This window comes from Rosa rugosa, chromosome 1 (assembly GCF_958449725.1).
Source record: "Rosa rugosa chromosome 1, drRosRugo1.1, whole genome shotgun sequence".
Taxonomy (NCBI): domain Eukaryota; kingdom Viridiplantae; phylum Streptophyta; class Magnoliopsida; order Rosales; family Rosaceae; genus Rosa; species Rosa rugosa.
Genome location: NC_084820.1, coordinates 71,957,952 through 71,974,801, shown reverse-complemented (window position 1 = coordinate 71,974,801; position 16,850 = coordinate 71,957,952). Strand labels below are relative to the sequence as shown.

At 40.1% G+C, this 16,850-nt stretch overlaps 2 protein-coding genes and 1 pseudogene across 2 annotated transcripts; all 3 read right to left on the bottom strand.

The window, feature by feature from the left end:
- Positions 1–206: 206 nt before the first annotated feature.
- LOC133726718 (uncharacterized) lies at positions 207–3,923 on the bottom strand. The gene is made up of 12 exons (XM_062154323.1): positions 3,457–3,923; positions 3,300–3,375; positions 2,966–3,171; positions 2,753–2,839; positions 2,575–2,667; positions 2,269–2,423; positions 2,038–2,122; positions 1,863–1,949; positions 1,662–1,781; positions 1,447–1,548; positions 1,194–1,364; positions 207–640 (listed from the first exon to the last, which is right to left on the bottom strand). Exons 1-11 carry the CDS (start codon positions 3,790–3,792, stop codon positions 1,197–1,199), a joined length of 1,515 nt encoding a protein of 504 aa, XP_062010307.1. The 5' UTR covers positions 3,793–3,923; the 3' UTR covers positions 207–640; positions 1,194–1,196.
- Positions 3,924–11,413: 7,490 nt separating this feature from the next.
- LOC133734594 (F-box protein At5g07610-like) lies at positions 11,414–12,828 on the bottom strand (annotated as a pseudogene).
- Positions 12,829–13,092: 264 nt separating this feature from the next.
- LOC133707243 (kelch repeat-containing protein At3g27220-like) lies at positions 13,093–16,404 on the bottom strand. Its single transcript, XM_062132801.1, has 7 exons — positions 16,043–16,404; positions 15,280–15,468; positions 14,862–15,091; positions 14,240–14,410; positions 14,030–14,135; positions 13,633–13,839; positions 13,093–13,484 (listed from the first exon to the last, which is right to left on the bottom strand). Exons 1-7 carry the CDS (start codon positions 16,277–16,279, stop codon positions 13,320–13,322), a joined length of 1,305 nt encoding a protein of 434 aa, XP_061988785.1. The 5' UTR covers positions 16,280–16,404; the 3' UTR covers positions 13,093–13,319.
- Positions 16,405–16,850: the final 446 nt, after the last annotated feature.

Below are 16,850 nucleotides of genomic sequence, written 5' to 3'. Positions count from 1 at the left end.
ATTTTGCCTTCAATCAAAAAAAAAAAAAAAACAAACAAACCAACAGATTTTAGAATTTTGAAATCCCTGGTAAGATAAGTTGTAATAATATGCTTTCCATAGCTGGTTGACACTGATTTGCTGGTAAGGTGGTGGTGTATGATGGTTATCTTCATCATGAGATAATTGTAATGATATTATAATTTTAAAAATCAGTACCCAACAAAAAGAGCAGGAAACATTTCAAAACCACTAGCGAAGTAGAGTACATTCAACAGTGAACAATTTGATCTAGAACCTAGAATGGCCAATCTAATTTTCATTTACAAAGAAAGACCACAATTCCATCAGCTACCAAAATTGCACAACATTCTTCCTTCATACTGATTCTTCATTTTTTTCTTTTGAACTTTACAAAGCATAACGCCATAACTACTATTGGCCCCCCATGGAACAGAACCGCACCAGTAGAAAGGGAAAAAAATGGGGGAAATATAGGGGAGTGAGGGGTCATATCACATGCTGATAACCCAGTAGAAAGGGATTCATAGGTTATTGAACTGAAAATGCCTTATTGTCCTCTCTCTGATGCAACTAGAGCCAGTGACACATCTTTCCGTAATCCTCAATTGCCTATGCATTTTCCATTTCTTAGATCTACCTGCGAGGATAAATATTTGAAGATCATTCGAATATGGGACATATTTATCTACCTGCATCTGATCAACTATAAACTCTTTTCTGAATGATCACGATTGTACTTCAATACACAGATTTTATCCTTTTAAACCAAACTGGTTATTGTTCCAAAGTGCAAATATATAAAGCCAGGCATGAAAAAATTAAAATAGAATTGCATTTTTTGTTTGAAACAAAACAAAATAAAATCAAGTAGATAGCCTTTGCCAGCAGTTAACCAGTTCTATAAATAGCTGGGGCCCTAAAATTTTCCAAGACCAAAAATGAACTTTCTTCAAAATTTCTAGAAATAGCACTTTTTTTGTAAATAAATAGTCCACTTCCATCATCAAATAGGATACTTTCATAACCCTTTCTGTTATGCTTGTGTTACCAGCCATTTCGTAATGTGTTTGGATGTCATTTTTAGTAATTCCTCAAAAAAAAAAAATAGCAGGTGTCCAGCATGATTTCAAATGTACTAAAGTAAAATGCACATGAAAGGAGATCACAAATATGAGGGAGAGAGGAGGTACCTTTTATCTCAACGAAGGGGCGTAAGGGGCAGGGCATGGAGTTACACTGAGATCGGGTAACTGATTTATAAAATCAAGAGTCACCTGCAGGCATGCATGTAGTATTTTCTTTTCTGACCTAACAAGCTGTGTAGCAACTCGCTTCTTTGGATTCAAATTAGGATCCGCCAACTACGTAGAAATTAATTGAAACTCAGTCAGCAGTAAAACGGAATCAATCCTAGTTGGTAAAAGCGAAAATTACCAGACTTACCAAAGACTCATCTTCACTCAGAGTAGTTGGATAGCCAGCCAGCCGACTTCTAAAATATTGAGCAAGTTGGTCCAAAACTGCACTTTCCATGCAGGGACTAACCTACAACATCCAGTATAGTCGGCATAGATATTTAGGCTTATAATCTTCTGGAGTGGTGTCATCAACTTCGTTTAATAATAAGCATGTGTTCTTATCCTAAAAGTTGAACTTACTGGACAAATTGGACCTTGAGAAGAGATAACAGACTGCATCTCCGAAGGATCTGAAACATAGCCTAGTCGCAGATAGGGAAGCATATCCGAGACAGTTTCCTTTTCCTTCCCGACATATACCTGAAGCAGGGGAGGATGTAAAGAATTAATGCAAACCATCATGCAATAACTTTCAACACTGAAATAGTTTGAAGTGCACACCTGAAAAGCTTGTACTGATAATTTTCCATTTCTCTGAGCAACCATTCTTTTATCTTGATATTGTGGATCCTCAGTATTCAAAGCTGCCTGGAACACATAGAAAATGTGGCATATTAAATGCACTTGACATAACCAGAAAAGTGCAAGATTGTAAGAGAAAACATCCAGATCTTACCTCAACCATCAAACGGTCATAAGAATTATCTTCGTCAACAAAACCGTAATTTATAAGCAATTTTGAATTAGGCTGTGGCCCACACCTGTAGAATATAACAAATTGTAATTTTATGATGAGAAGTATTATTTCTGGGCTATCACATGATAAGGTAACACTAACAAGCAGAATTTAAAAGATCAGCTTGTAATTAGTTAGCTACATAATCTTAATATAATGTAAACAACATACCAAACAGCAATAGATTCCCCTGCCTTATATGGCCGATCAACCACTAGTTGAACCGCATCATCAGTAGCTGTCAACATTGCCTTGCAGTTGCTTTTGTAAGCTAACAATGGGGGTCCAAGAGGTACCAAAGCAAACCTCTGAGCCAAACTAACTTTCTGCGTTCAAAGGAAGAAAAAGTTGGATAACGTTGTCTAGAAAGAAAGGTGCATGAGAGCTGAGGCCTTACAGCACTATTTACATTCTTCCCTATCTCACAGACAATATATGTAACGAGAAAGTACATCAAGGGATTGAAAGAAAACTTGCCTGCAAATGCACTACACAAGACTGAACTGCAACAAAAGCTTGTTTGAATATCTCAAATGGGAAGGCTTCAGTAGGAATATCGTATGGGTATTGCTGCAAAGTGCGAATAAATAAAACAATGTTAAGTCATATTATTGGCTACAATTCTAATTCGACTCCAAATATACTCGAGATTGACCTGAAATAGGGACCCAGCCATAAACCAGACAGTGTCAAGCTCATTATATTCCCTTTTAATTCCTTCAGCCCTTTCATGAACTTCAGCCTGATTCATCACAACCATACTGTTGGGTTAATATATTGAGTTCTCAAGTATTCCACAAACTTACTTGACAGAAAAAGAGTAAGAAGACATTTTTGCAAATGTTAAAGATAAACTAGCAAATGATACCTTTGTGGGGCTGCCGATAAGATAATCCAGCTCGGTCTCCGACCATAAGAGGGGAGACTCCACCGCTAACTGACCTCTCCCTCGCTGACGATCAAGTTCTCTGATGTACGGATACCAAAATGACTTCTTCCCTTGTTTCTTCTCATACATCAAATAGAGTGCCAAGCATGCCAATTCGGATAACTTGTTTGTAGTTAACAATTCCGCTACACAAAGAATCAAGCACCAAATAGCAGTTACTCGTGGCTAGTCCTACATACTCATTAACATTAATAGAGCCATAGAATACACCATCAATTCACATTTTCAAGAGCAAAAGCAAAGAAACCCTCACCTATAGTTTCGTTCCCCAACACTCTCTTCAGAGTCACAACTAGCGAATTCGGCACCGCAAATGCAACATCACCAACCTTGAAATTCAAAAAAACAGGAACAAAATCAGAGCCAATCAACTCAAAACCACTGAATCAAACAGTCTCCAGAATTTTCACCTCAAGATCTTCACTAGCAGCTACGTAGTGAATAGCGCTGTGCTTCTCATCATACGACGGTCGTTCCTCGAGCACAACCTTGCACGGCGGCAGCCCATTCTTGTGCATCCACGATTTCAAGTCCTCGGCCTCGTCTCTCTCGTTCACGGCCTTGCGACGCTTGCCTTCCTCCTTACGTGACCCGATCAATGTCTCGGAGCCGGAGGCCAGGCACACATTTCTCCGGCGAATGGATCCAGGCGAAACCCTGGAATAACTCCTCCGCCGCGAAATCGAGGAGCCGCGGGAGAGAATCGGGAGCCAGGTGCAGCTGTGGTGTAGAGGAATGACCTCCATGGCAGTGGAGTTAGGGTTTCGCCCTCTGAGATTTTGCTTGAGGTTGAAGAATCAAGAATGAAGAGAGAGAGAGAGAGGAGTGTTAGGTTGAGATTTGGATGAGGCGCGCCAAAGGGAATTGTCGCTATTGTTTTTCTCAGAATGCGACTTGTCGTTTTTTGCAAATAATATCTGTCCCTGGTTTTGGAGACTGAGCTCAAAGTAGAATTGATTCGCTGTCACCGGATTTTCTCCCATGAGCGAGTCAGATGTAATGTGTGCCGTTAGATCATGTGTGTCGTACACCTCACTTGTGATTCACGAATTCTCCCAAAGATGGGTTCGGGGATTTTGGCCGAAACTGAAACCGACCCGAGTTGTGATTATAGGGGTGACCGGGTGAGTCCACTTATGATATTCGTCAAATTCTAACTGAACCGAACTTGATTTTATATTCAACTCAATTTTGGTTTTTTACATCTAGTGTTTCAGACTTTATTAATCTTCTCTGCCAACAACGTGTTTGTCCGCAGTGATTAGCTTCTCATTTATTTACCTTCCTTAAAATTTTTTTCAATTCTTTTCAAAAAAAATTGTCAGTGGTTGCTTCATTCATTTTAAGAAAAATTGTCGGTAAATGTAGGTGACTCATAATTTGTCCACCAAAAATATCAGAAAAATAGTAAAATGCAGTTTTGAGGTCCAAAATGATCCCGAAAAACCCCATACGTCGTGGCAAAGCGATGAGTTCTCTTCCTAGCGTCGTTCTCTTTCTGAAAAGCTATAGCAATCACAATTCTGACACCGAATGCCAAATTTTCTATAGCGTCGTTCTCTTCCTACTCTTCAATCCTTGTTGTCATCCGTTCTACATCAATTATCCATAAATGTCCATTATTACCATCTATTTACATCAAATATTTCAATTTTACAATAAACAAATTAAAAAAAAAAAATTCAGTGAACAATAACTGACCGGTCAAGAAACAAAACGGATGGAAACACATGTCCAGTGGCAGTGAACAGTTTCTTGACCGGTCGACCCACTGACCTAGTGACCTTGACCTTGACCTTTTCCCCCAACGGGTGAACTTACTCTTAGGAAAACGATCCCAACCCAAATTGGAAACCGAAACCAAAACCAAATCCAAATTAAAGGAGGACTAGCTGGGACACAACTTAAGTCCTAGGTTTCTTATATTCATCAACACATCAGATCGTAGAGTGCCGCCACTGAATGTTCAATTTTCGGTTAATCCTCTATAAAAATGAAAAATAAAAAAGTCAGCTAAATAAGACACGATACATTTCCATACCGACTACACTAGAATACGTGATGAAGATGGAATTAATCATCTATCTAATCCGGAAGAACTAAATTACTTACCTCCTGGAGTTAGTTGTATAATCTACGTCGGGGTTTGGGTGTTCTTCAATCGGATCGGATACTTGGGTGACCTGAATAAATAGATATGTCGTTTCAAAACTAAACGACATGTGACACCAAGAAATTTGGCTTGGCTGGGCTTTAGGGTGCAATTGGGTTATTGCAGTCGAGAAGGGTGTGGAGGATAGTTGCTGCAAGTCGAAGAAGAAGAGATTTGGGAATTCTATTCTATGGGCTTTTTACAGTTTGCGATTTTGTAATCTTGAACAGTGTGAGGATTCTTATCCTTGTTATGGGCTATTTTGTCTTGTGGGCCCTGCTGGGCCGTGTTACCTGTTTATTATTTTGGGCAATGGCCCAAATGGAGAGTTCTAGATAGTTTCATCATCCATTTGCTTAAATAGTAGATATCCGTCGCTGTAAGAGACCATCGAAGAATATTGAAGTTTAGTTTTCTTGTTTAGTTCCTTTTAGCTTTCACTTATTTCCTTCCCCTTACAATGTCATTCCTGGGCTTGGATCCTAGAGGATCCTAACAAACTGCCACGTTTACCCTAAGGATGATTTGACACTTTGATTTTTTTTTTTCTTTCCTGCTACCGTAGGGGATCCCAACTAGGTTACGAGGTTGATGACTCGCCTTTTTCACCTCATAAAATTTGGACTCGTGAGATTTTGGGAGTCAACAGAGTCAAAAATGAATTTTCAGAGAGAAAAAAAAAAGTAACAAATATTGTCATTCCTTGGATTTTTTTTTTTTTTTTTTTTTTGAGAATGTTTCCTTGGAATTTATTATGTAAAGCTGAAACTCTCCTGGTCAAACCAGGAAGACTCGATTTTGACTCATCAGACCCATTGCAATAATGGTCTCTTCCTTGTTACGTAAACAATTAAGCTTCTCATCCCATCCCTCAAATTCAAATTCTCAAAATCCGTTTTTCTCCGCCACATTTCTTTGCGACTAAAAAGTGAAAACCCCCTAATTCTTACAACTAAACTCCAATTCCTCTCTGTGATTTCAAATTCTCGAAAACCCTGTTTCACAAACCCAGATCATCTCCGCCACAACTCTCTTCGACCAGCCCAAAAATTTCCACAAAACCCTAATTTTCTTGAAACCGAAACCCCAATTCTCGATTTGTCTGCGCCGCATTTCTCTACAATTTGAAAAGTGAAAAAGTCTAATTCTTGAAACCAAACCCCAATTCCTCTCTGTGCGCTCAAATTCTCAAAATCCCAGTTTTGCAAACGCAGATCATCTTCGCCACATCTCTCTCCTACCAAGCCCCAAATCTCCACAGAACCCTAAATTTCTTGAAACTGAAACCTCAATTTCTCTCTGCAATCGCCTAAAACCCCAATTCTCTTTGCAATCGCCGAGACCCCATTTCAATCTTTACCTGTTCGTCCCAAAACCCAGTTCTCTCCCTCTCTTTCTATCTTCAAATCCCCCCAAGATTCACATATCTCTCTTTGCGATGGCGATGGAGCGCAGCATCTACATGTACCAGAACGCCGATGGCTTCGAGCCCGTCATCCTTTTCTTAAGGGACGATGGCACCATACGGCAATAAAGGACCACTTGTCCATTTGGGCCAATTTCAAGCGTAAAGCTTGAACTGATTGGTCATATCTTTAAGGACAATCAGGTCTGTTTCAGGGATTCCAAGCATCACCAACTCTGTGTCCTGGAGCGTGAGCCGCAAGAGAACCATTCAGAAGATTGCTTATGTAGAAAACGGCCTGGCGTGCTCATTTGGATTCGCTCGAAGCAGGGACGGGGAGGTCAAGATAGTATGGATATGGTGTCCAAGGCTTACTCCCGGAGGAGAAGGAGGAGGGCAGTTCAAGGAAATTTCTTCCACGTTTCATGGTAATGGATGAACTGGTCGCAGGGAGAGTCATACTGTGATGCCTTTTATCACCTTTACTGGAAGGGTAAACGTTCCAAAAATGTAGTTCTGAGGGATTACAACGTAAGAAACATTAAACTAAAAGCCCATACAAAATGAGCGCCTAGGAAAAAAAAGGCCATATGCAGATAATGAAGAACCGTATGACTGAATTACTTGGGATGCCTGTGCCCATAAGAAATCGCGGAGCCACCCACTAATAGTAATGGAACTCTGCGCAAAGTTTCCTCCGGTGATATGAGTTACCACTCCTTGATCACTTATACTACCCCAAACATCTGATTGCATTTTCCAACTGAAATGGAATATTACTACCGAAATTGCATTATACATCCAGAATAGCCCTAAGAAGACATGATCCCAAGTAGATACTTGGCATGTTCCCCCCCCCCCCCCTCTTCTAGGTCCATCACAAGGAAAACGAAAACCAAGATTTGCTTATCACTGCCTGTGGTGGACGAAGAGGAAATGCAGTATCTTGGTGACTTAGCTCTGGGCCATGGTTGGGCAAGAGAGATGTCTGCATGTTTGTATGCTCATCCCAGTGCTGAAATCCAAATGGGCAGATGCGACTATGGTCACTCCGGGGAGGGGTGTGGGAGCCGATTCGAGTCCTCCGACCGAACACTATACCAAGAAGGATGCAGCCTCTAGTCCCATTGTTTTTCTTTCAGGGGAGGGATGATAGATTACTGAAGTTGGTCTTTGCTAAGGATGGGGATGAGATTGTTGTCACGAGCAGCACAGAACCACCTAGAGGAGGAGGTTACAGGACACATTCTCTATTTGCCGGGCATTTTTCTGATCCACCCCCATTCCTTCCATGCACTATAGGATCCGAGGCTTATATGTATTCAAAGATAACTAACTCTGTGTCGATGGGGAATAGACACAGGAGAGAGCCGGAGGATGAGGAGCAGAGGAAGAAGAAGAAAAATGAAGCATACAGGCGAAGGTTCGAAGAATTGGACGGAATAGAGGCCTGAGGTTCTAGATGGAAAATCTAATACTCTGTTCTTGTTTTTTTTTGGATTAAATTATGTTTAGTCTCTGTACTATGACTCCAAAATCGTTTCAGTCCCTGATATTCTCATTTAATCTAAAAAGTCCCTAACGTCACAATTTCCATCCGATCGGTCCTCGCCGTTAGCATTCCGTCAATTCGGGCCGTTAACTTGCTGACGTGGCACTCGAAGCCATGCCAACTCAGCAGTTTGCATGCCACATAAGCTATAAATTGTCCAATATACCCCCCCCCCCCCCCCCCCCGGGGGGATTTTCCCTCATTCATTCTTTTATTCTTTTTTTTTTCTTTTCTTTTCTTCACACCAAAATCCATCGCCACTACCACCATAACCACCGGCCACCAGTCTATCCACCACCACCACCACTAAGCTTACCATCCAAAAACCTCCTCGGATTTGTCATTCAATGATCCTCCAACTTCTTTGATATTGAAGGACTCGTCGAGAGCAGTTTCAAGGTCACCACCACCAAAACCACCTTCTCACCACCACCACTTGCTGCTGCACCACCTCCTACTCCACCTGTCACAACACCCAATCCCACCACCTACCCTCCACCACAACCATCCCCAGACACACTTCTCCAAGCCACTGCCTCTCAACTCCTCATTTCTAATCCCCCAGCATTGTAGTTAAGCTCAAAACCATAATCCAAGCTCCCAATTCATCAACATTAGGTTCTTCCCCCAAATCGCTGCTCTTAATATACACAATGCAAACAATTTCATTCATAACAATCCATTAACTAAAAAGCATTCAATTAACTAAAAACCATTCACTTTCATCTACACATAAACATTGCATATTTGCATATCACAATCACCGATTCACAAGCAGAGATCACGGTCTCGAACTCCATTTTCGACTGAAATTAAACCACAAATGTGCAATCTTTGATTCAACCTAACCTGAATTGGTTTGGGACCGTACTTGAAGAGCAACCCTCAGAATTGATTCTTCCGCATGACCGGGCCAGAAAAGTCACCGGAACCACCGGAAGCAGAGTCGGAGCCAATCTTGACGGACCCGTACCAGACCAGTCGCCAAGCAGCAGATCTGACGCTTAAAGACCACCACGACATCTTCTCCTCCCATCATTCCTCGATCCAGGCCTCGACCCAGATTTGATCTGGACACCCAGATTACTCAATCTGCTCCGCCGGTCAATCAGCCCTTCACCGGCAATTTTCTCCATCGATCTTCATCTTTTCACTAATTTCACCAGGCCATGAGCCCATGACTCACCCCCCCCCCCCCCCCCCATGTCTTGCTCTCTTGTCCTTCGAATCGGAATTGTACCATCTGAGCATATACCATCCAGAAGGTCACCATCTAGACTTTGCACCATCAACAAACAAGGAGCACAATTCCATAACAGAGCTAGAGACAGAGCAAGAATAGAGGAAGTGAAGAGGCTCGAACCATCTCTTGGCTGCTTCGCTGGGTTCTCTGCTCATTTCATTGAATTTGATTGCTCACACAGTTCGAGAATTGCAGAACGATGGAGAAGATCGATATGGGTCTCGATCTGGGTGTTAAGGCGGGAGGCGAGGCGGAGTATCTGGGGTTGATCATTTGAGAGAGGAAGGAGACGAACAAAAGGAGATGGGGAAGAGATAAACAGAAGGAGAGAGGAGGGATAATATGGACATTTCGCTATTGCAATGGCTTACGTGGTGCTGAGTTGGCCAACACTTTATTGCCACATAAGCTTACAAACGGAGGAATTGGATGGACTGTACCGATCGGACGCAAATTGTGAGATTAGGGACTTTTCAGATTAATTGAAAATGTCAGGGACCGAAACGACGACAGCTTGATAGTACAGGGACTAAACAAACTTTAATCCTTTTTTTTTTTTTTTTTCATTATGTGAACACACTGTGTTCAGTTTCTTTGTTTTCCACTTTGGCTTGGGAATCTTTTTCCTTTTTTACCTAGGAAATTGTATCTCATTGTTAATTAGGAGTCAGCCTGGACTCCTAATTAACAAAGGAGAACAATCCCAATCCAAACTGAAAACAAAAACCAAATCCAAATTAAAGACAGGAAATTACCACAAACCTAGTTTGCTGGTGTCTGTTGGTGCTTGCTCTAAAACCTGAGATCCAAAAAGGAATTCACAAAAACATCAATAGTTCACAACCCATGTTTGGGTGAGTACTGTTTACAACTGAAATTGGAAAAGTGAACAATCTGAGTAACGATATTGTAAAGTACAATAGTTACAGCTACTGGCCAAGAGATGTGAGAAATAGCTTTGAACACCAAACATGTGTATCAGTACAGTTACGAACTTGCTATCAGAAACTAAACCGATTAGTGAATTTGAATATTGCTCGCAGTATTGATACACTATGTACATGTAAAACCACTGAACTATCTAGGAAAAGGTAAAAGAATCGACAGAATTGACCCTTCTTAACTAAGAAGGTGAAAATGAAGATCTCATGTACTGTTACAATCAGTTGATAAAAGACATATGAATAACTCATACGACCTTAGAAATAAGACTATCTGTAAAAATTATTTTTCAATTTTAAATAAAAACTCCAGACGACATTTCTTGATAATTCATTAGTCGGCCAAGGTTATTAATAGGCAGAGTAATTAGAAGAAGAGGACCGAGAGTTCAGGTGAGTCCTGTTTATAACTGAAACTGGAAAAGTGAACAATCTGATTATCAATATTGTAAATAAAAAGTTATAGCTACTGGCCAAGAGAACTTCCATGAGAAAGAACTATACGGATATATGTATTAGTACAGTTACCAAAATGCCACCAGAGACTAAACTGATTATCAAATTTGATTGCTCGGAGCATGCATACATTACAAGTAATATCAGAGCATAAACCACCTGAAACAGTGAGAGAACCGAGGCTATAAGATGTGCGAGTGCTTAAGACATCAACTAAATAAGTAAATGACAACTCTTCAGTTCACCATGACAAAAGAAGTTGCAGCACCTCCCAAGAAGAATCAAGAAAAATGGGATCTACAGGAAGGAGCTTGCTCTTGCTTTGCTCCTACTCACTGCATCAGCAGGAAGATTCCTCTCAGCACAAGGAGTTTACTTATATTTCTTGCTTTTCCAAGGCTGTCATATCTTGTTGTAGGTTTGGATTTGATAGGTGAACAGATTAGCTAAAAGCTTCAAACGAAGTGCAATTTCCCCACAGTTAACTTTGACAGATATGCTGAACTTTAATAGATATATGTGCAGTCCTTTGGTGTTCAAATTTGTATTTATTTACATCATTCTATTGCATGGACATCGACAATAGCCTAGGTAGGTAGAACAAAAGTAGCAATTGATCCATACTGAAATAAGCAATGGAAATGAAACTAAATTCATAGTTATTACTTATTAGAATGATGACAACTGTGCTTCACATGAGTAAATATAATTTTTCTAACACCAAATTAACAATTCTTTTTTTTTTTTGGGAAGAAAATTAACAATTCTTAATGTTACAACCAAAAGCAAATAAACAACTTCCACCACACACAAGCTTCAATCAAACACAAGCCAAATTTTTGATGGCCAACTCTGTTACAACTTACAAGGATCATTAATTACCGCCGGCCTCAGGAGGTAACTCAAAAGATTTGAAAGTATTGCTCCTAAGATTATAAGAGATGACTTTACCAGGAATATGCAGCAACAAAGATGAACTTTCCTCTCCTTCAGTTTCCTCTCGAGCAATAAAGAGAGCAATAAAAAAATACCATGGGAGCTGCGGGTAAGTAGAGCATATGGGATCCAGATCAACACGGTACTTGACAAACCAACCAGAGTAGTCTCTCCCCATCTCCAACACTTCAAATGCAGTAAGACTAGGCCGATAAATATCAATAAGATGCAAATGGCCACCACCATGAGACTCCCAAAAATACCTCCAAAATAAATTCTTCTCCGAAGGCGTAGGAGAACCATTAACAAATCCAACACGCTCTTCATCTAGGTGATAGTATGACATCTCACTATCCATGCCTACCCAATGAACTGCGCCATTGCAGTATACCCCTTCATCATAGCTGACATTACCTGCCCTATTGAAAGAGGAATCTAGAAGTCTCCAACTTTGAGTCTCAGAAGAATATATCTCTATGTGAAAATAAGGGCAATAGTCATCTTCTGGTTCATTAACGCTCCAAAGGAATACCACCTTGTAATGAGGTGATTTGGAAGGGTCAAAAGCCAAAGCGTAACCGAAGATCGACACGGCCTTGATGTGTAGTAGCGGCAGCAGCAGCTGGAGGAATAAGTGTGGAGAACTAGTTGGTTGTGGGATTGAGAACATAATATGGACGGTTAATTATTGGAGGATTGGGACAGCACAAGAAAAGGCCATTGCAGGACTGGATAATCATGGTGTCATATAGGTGTGGAACGAAGTTAAGAGGATTGAAGGTGGGTTTACCAGACCCTGCAGACCCAGATAGCTTTTGGTTTCCGTGGTTACTAGTACTACTAACATCATGATCAAGATCAAGAGGGACGAAATAAAAGCCAGTGGATAATTTAGTAAAGATGGCGGAGATGGAGGAGTGGGGGTTCCTAAGGGTGTGGCGATGACAGAAGTTAGGGTCAGAGATAAGAGAGAGCCAATGCTTGGAGACGCATTTGAATCGAACCAGAGGTCGAGCAGGCAAACGCACAAGGATTTCTGTAAGGATATCTTCCGTGTTGGCTATGGTTTGTGGTAAGCTGCTGCTGTAGCTGGCAGCGTTTTAGGTCAAGTCTCTGCTGAGTCAGTGAGTCTGCTCCATATTGCTTTCTCTTCACTAATGGTTTTGCTTGACTTATTCGAACTTGCCTTCTCCAAGTGGACCGACCTAGGCTTCAGCATCAAACCTTGAATTATTTGGAAAATGATCCCAACCCAAATAGGAAACCGAAACCAAAACCAAAATGAAACTGGAAAAGTGAACAATCTGAGTAAAGATATTGTAAAAGTATAATAGTTACAGCTACTAGCCAAGAGATTTCCGTGAGAAATAGCTTTGAATACCAAACATATGTATCAGTACAGTTGCCAAGGTTCTAACAGACACTAAACTGATTAGCAAATTTGATTGCTTGCAGTATTGATACACTATGTACATGTAAAATCATTAAATAACTATATAGGTAAAGGTAAAAAGAATCGACAAAATTGTCCCTTCTTAACTAAGAAGGTGAAAAAGATGATCTCAAATACTGTTACAAAGCAATTGGACTACAAGCTCAATTTGGTCCTAAACATATCTTTAACCACCTGTCTTGGCTGTGGATTATCTGGTCCTCTGTCTCGCTGCCCGGATGTAAAATACAAGTAGCCATCCCAAAAAGCAGTTAATGTGGTTTTTACTCGGTATGGAAGCCTCCCAATCACTGACCATGTCTGTAACAAAAGAGCAAGCATAAACTTTCAAATTTGTACCACAAGTAAGACTAAAGTGGTGCAAGTGATAGTATAGGAATGATTCATTATCAACGTGATGCATATATGCTGGTTTGTGGTCTTAATGATGATAGGAGAAGATTAATACCATCGAGTCCAAATGAAATTGGAAGATCTCCCCGACGAGGATCATCCTTTTGGTGATTGGGTTCTTTTCTGTTGTACCGCCAGTGATGATAATTGAATTGTTGAGAACTACCCAAGCACACTCTACGTGAGAGTTTGGTTTCGGCATAGGAGGTAACACTTTCCATTTCATTTCATCATCAAGCATATAAACATCAGCATAGACCACCTGAAACAGTGAGCGAAGATGTTTGAGTGCTCAAGACATCAACCGAGTAAATGCTGACTCTTCAGTTCACCATGTCAACATAACTGTGCTAACCATTAGATAAAGTAAAATAAGGAAGTAGCATAAGTCAGAACAATGCAGCCAACTGAAACCAATCCAAGGACAATATCTGATTAGAACAAAACAGTACCTCATGCCTGCGCGAGCATTTGAAAATTGGTGAACCAGGCTTGGCCATAAAATCACCCTCTTGACCGCCAATAACAAAGAGGCGATCATTGATTACAACACAAGCCCTGTTAGAACAGTGACACCCTCAATTAGAAAATGTTACAGAAACCTCAAGTAAGGAAAATTTTTAAATTAATGAAATTGATGGTTGTAATGATAGTTCACAAACCTATGTGGCCCTCCACGTGGAATAGGTACTTCTTCCCGCCACTTTTCCTCCAATGCTTTACCACCGTTCACAGCAATACTCCAGTGCTCCACACCAGGCGTATGGCGGTTTTCTTTGCTACCACCCATCACATGGAGCCTGCCTCTCCATAATTGAGTTGCTGGAGCATACCTGCCAAAAGTTATCATTTTGGTGTCAACTAGATGATTATGCTACAAAAGGTCTATCTATTCATAGAAATCTAATGGCAATAAAGCTTCATTAGATCAGCAGTCTTAAGTCTCAAATGAGAAACAGCATCTTTTGTTTGAGCAGTGCATCTGCTCTAACTCTTGCAAGCCCATGTAAAGGAACAGAATTTTCCTTTCCAACTGTTTCTACTAAGAACAGTAGAGCACTAAACACTAAGAAAGAGCATCAATAAGTTTCCCAAAATCTGGAGCTTAATGATATATAAAGTTATTTGATTATGGATAACACGTAAAAGAAGATATCATCTTACTCAGAAGACTAAGTTAAGGACTAGCATGTGACTATCACAGCAGATTAAATCAAAAGAACATGAAGCAACATCCAAATTGTACTTCTAAAAATCCATGCAAAGCCTGACCAGATTACAAACCTAGGAGAAGGTAATGGGGGTATACTACTCCATTTCTTTGACTCGGTGTCCAACACAAATGAACGAGCTGTAGGCCCTCTGCATTGGGGACCATACTGTCCTGATATCACATATATGTATCTCCCATCAGAGGCCACTCCTAAATGTGAATGTCCCATCTCTTTTGGCATATCAAACCTTCCTCCCCAGGTATTGTCGGAGAAATTGAATACATCAACATGAGAATGCACCTGTAACACAAATATTTGCATAAACCAATGAACGTCAAGAACCATCAACTAATGATTTGGTTTAATTCCATTAGCATCCAACATCTTAAGACCTATAGTAACAAATTTGGCAAAATAGATCAATGCAATCTAGTGTCAAAGATAAATATCATACAAGCAAAAAACTCAGAGATAGATAAGATACTTACATAGTCAAGAGTGCCATATCCTGCAAACACATAAAATAGATTCTTGATCTGTATTGCAGCTCCATCGAGACGAGGCACAGGTGCTGGTGGCATCTCCTCCCATGGTAGCTCAGGTGCAGCTATATCAGCAAACGTCCCAGACAGTAATCTCTCAGGAACACGTTCATTTTTGTCTCCCAAAACTTCTTTCTACATGTATAAAAACAAATCTCATAACCAACCATAAATCATCCAAATGCCAAAATCCCATTAATATGGCAAACAACAAAGTTCAAATGCAACTATTTCAAACACTTTGGGCTGAGAAACAAGAAAGAAGTCCAAATAACTGTAAAGTTTCTTTCTTTTCCACACTAAATTTCCGGCGAAATACCTCAAATAAAATCACAAACATATTTACGAAGACCCTTTATAACCAACCAGAAAAATCAGAATGCAGAACAAGAAACTCCCATTAATATGGTAAATGACAAAGTCCAAGTGCATATGAATCCTCATTTCCAACACTTTAGGTCAGAAACAAAGAATCTCCATTTTTAAGATCCTTAAAGTCCTAAAACCCCAAAGAACAGTAAAGTTTCTACCTTTTCCTCCAAATTTCTACCTCATTTCAGATTACAAAGAAATGCAACAGATAAGTGCAAATGGATATCACAGCCTAAAGTTTAAAATCCATATTAACAGTAAAGTTTCTACCTTTTCCTCTAAAATTGCAGCAAGATAGATAAAATGCAAAATGGGATTTGATGCAAAGGTGTCTCACCTGGCCAGCATTGTTGACTGTGGCATTTGGTACCACAAGGGTCGGAGTTTTCTGGAGCTCCAAACTAGAACCAATAATCGAATACGCAGAGGAAGAATAAGAAGATGAAGCCCAGAAGAAATCTACAATTAGAGCCGCTCCAAGCAGAGCCATGCAACATGTCAGAAACACCCATTTCAATTTTGAAGAAGAAGAAGAAGAAGAAGAAGTGGTGTGATTTTGGGTAAGCCTGGCCATCTTTCATCCCAAAACCCATAACCAGAAACACCCATAAATAGAGAAAAGAGAGTCATTGTAAGAGAAGAAAGATTGTTGAGCAGAGCCAAAAAGAGTTGGGCGCCAATGGTTTTAATTCGCTGCTTTTACATGTGCCTTTGCCTTTTCCAAATTAAAATTTAGAAACTATTTTCCCAATGTAAGTATGATTTTATAAATCAGCGGCAGTCGTTTTTCTTGGCATACTGACGGCAGCCGTATTGATGATTTGGTGGTTTTGGTGAACCCGCGTTGGGCTAATGGACTCCATTAATCAGCATTTACAGATTGCTCAAAATAAATGAGCATAAAGCTAACTGGTTAAGTCAATATTATAAGCTAATACTTATTGCGTAGTAATAATTTTTACCATAATTTCCATAATTTCAAACGGTTCATGAGTCATGAGTGGACTTCTTGATATCAGAGAACCAAAATTACGATTCGCACAATTAGTCTTACTTTAGTTTAATCGATAATTATGTCTTATGACGTCTGTATAACTAACATGAAGATGCTTCACCACATCTCGTTCTTTTCCAACGCGAATTTG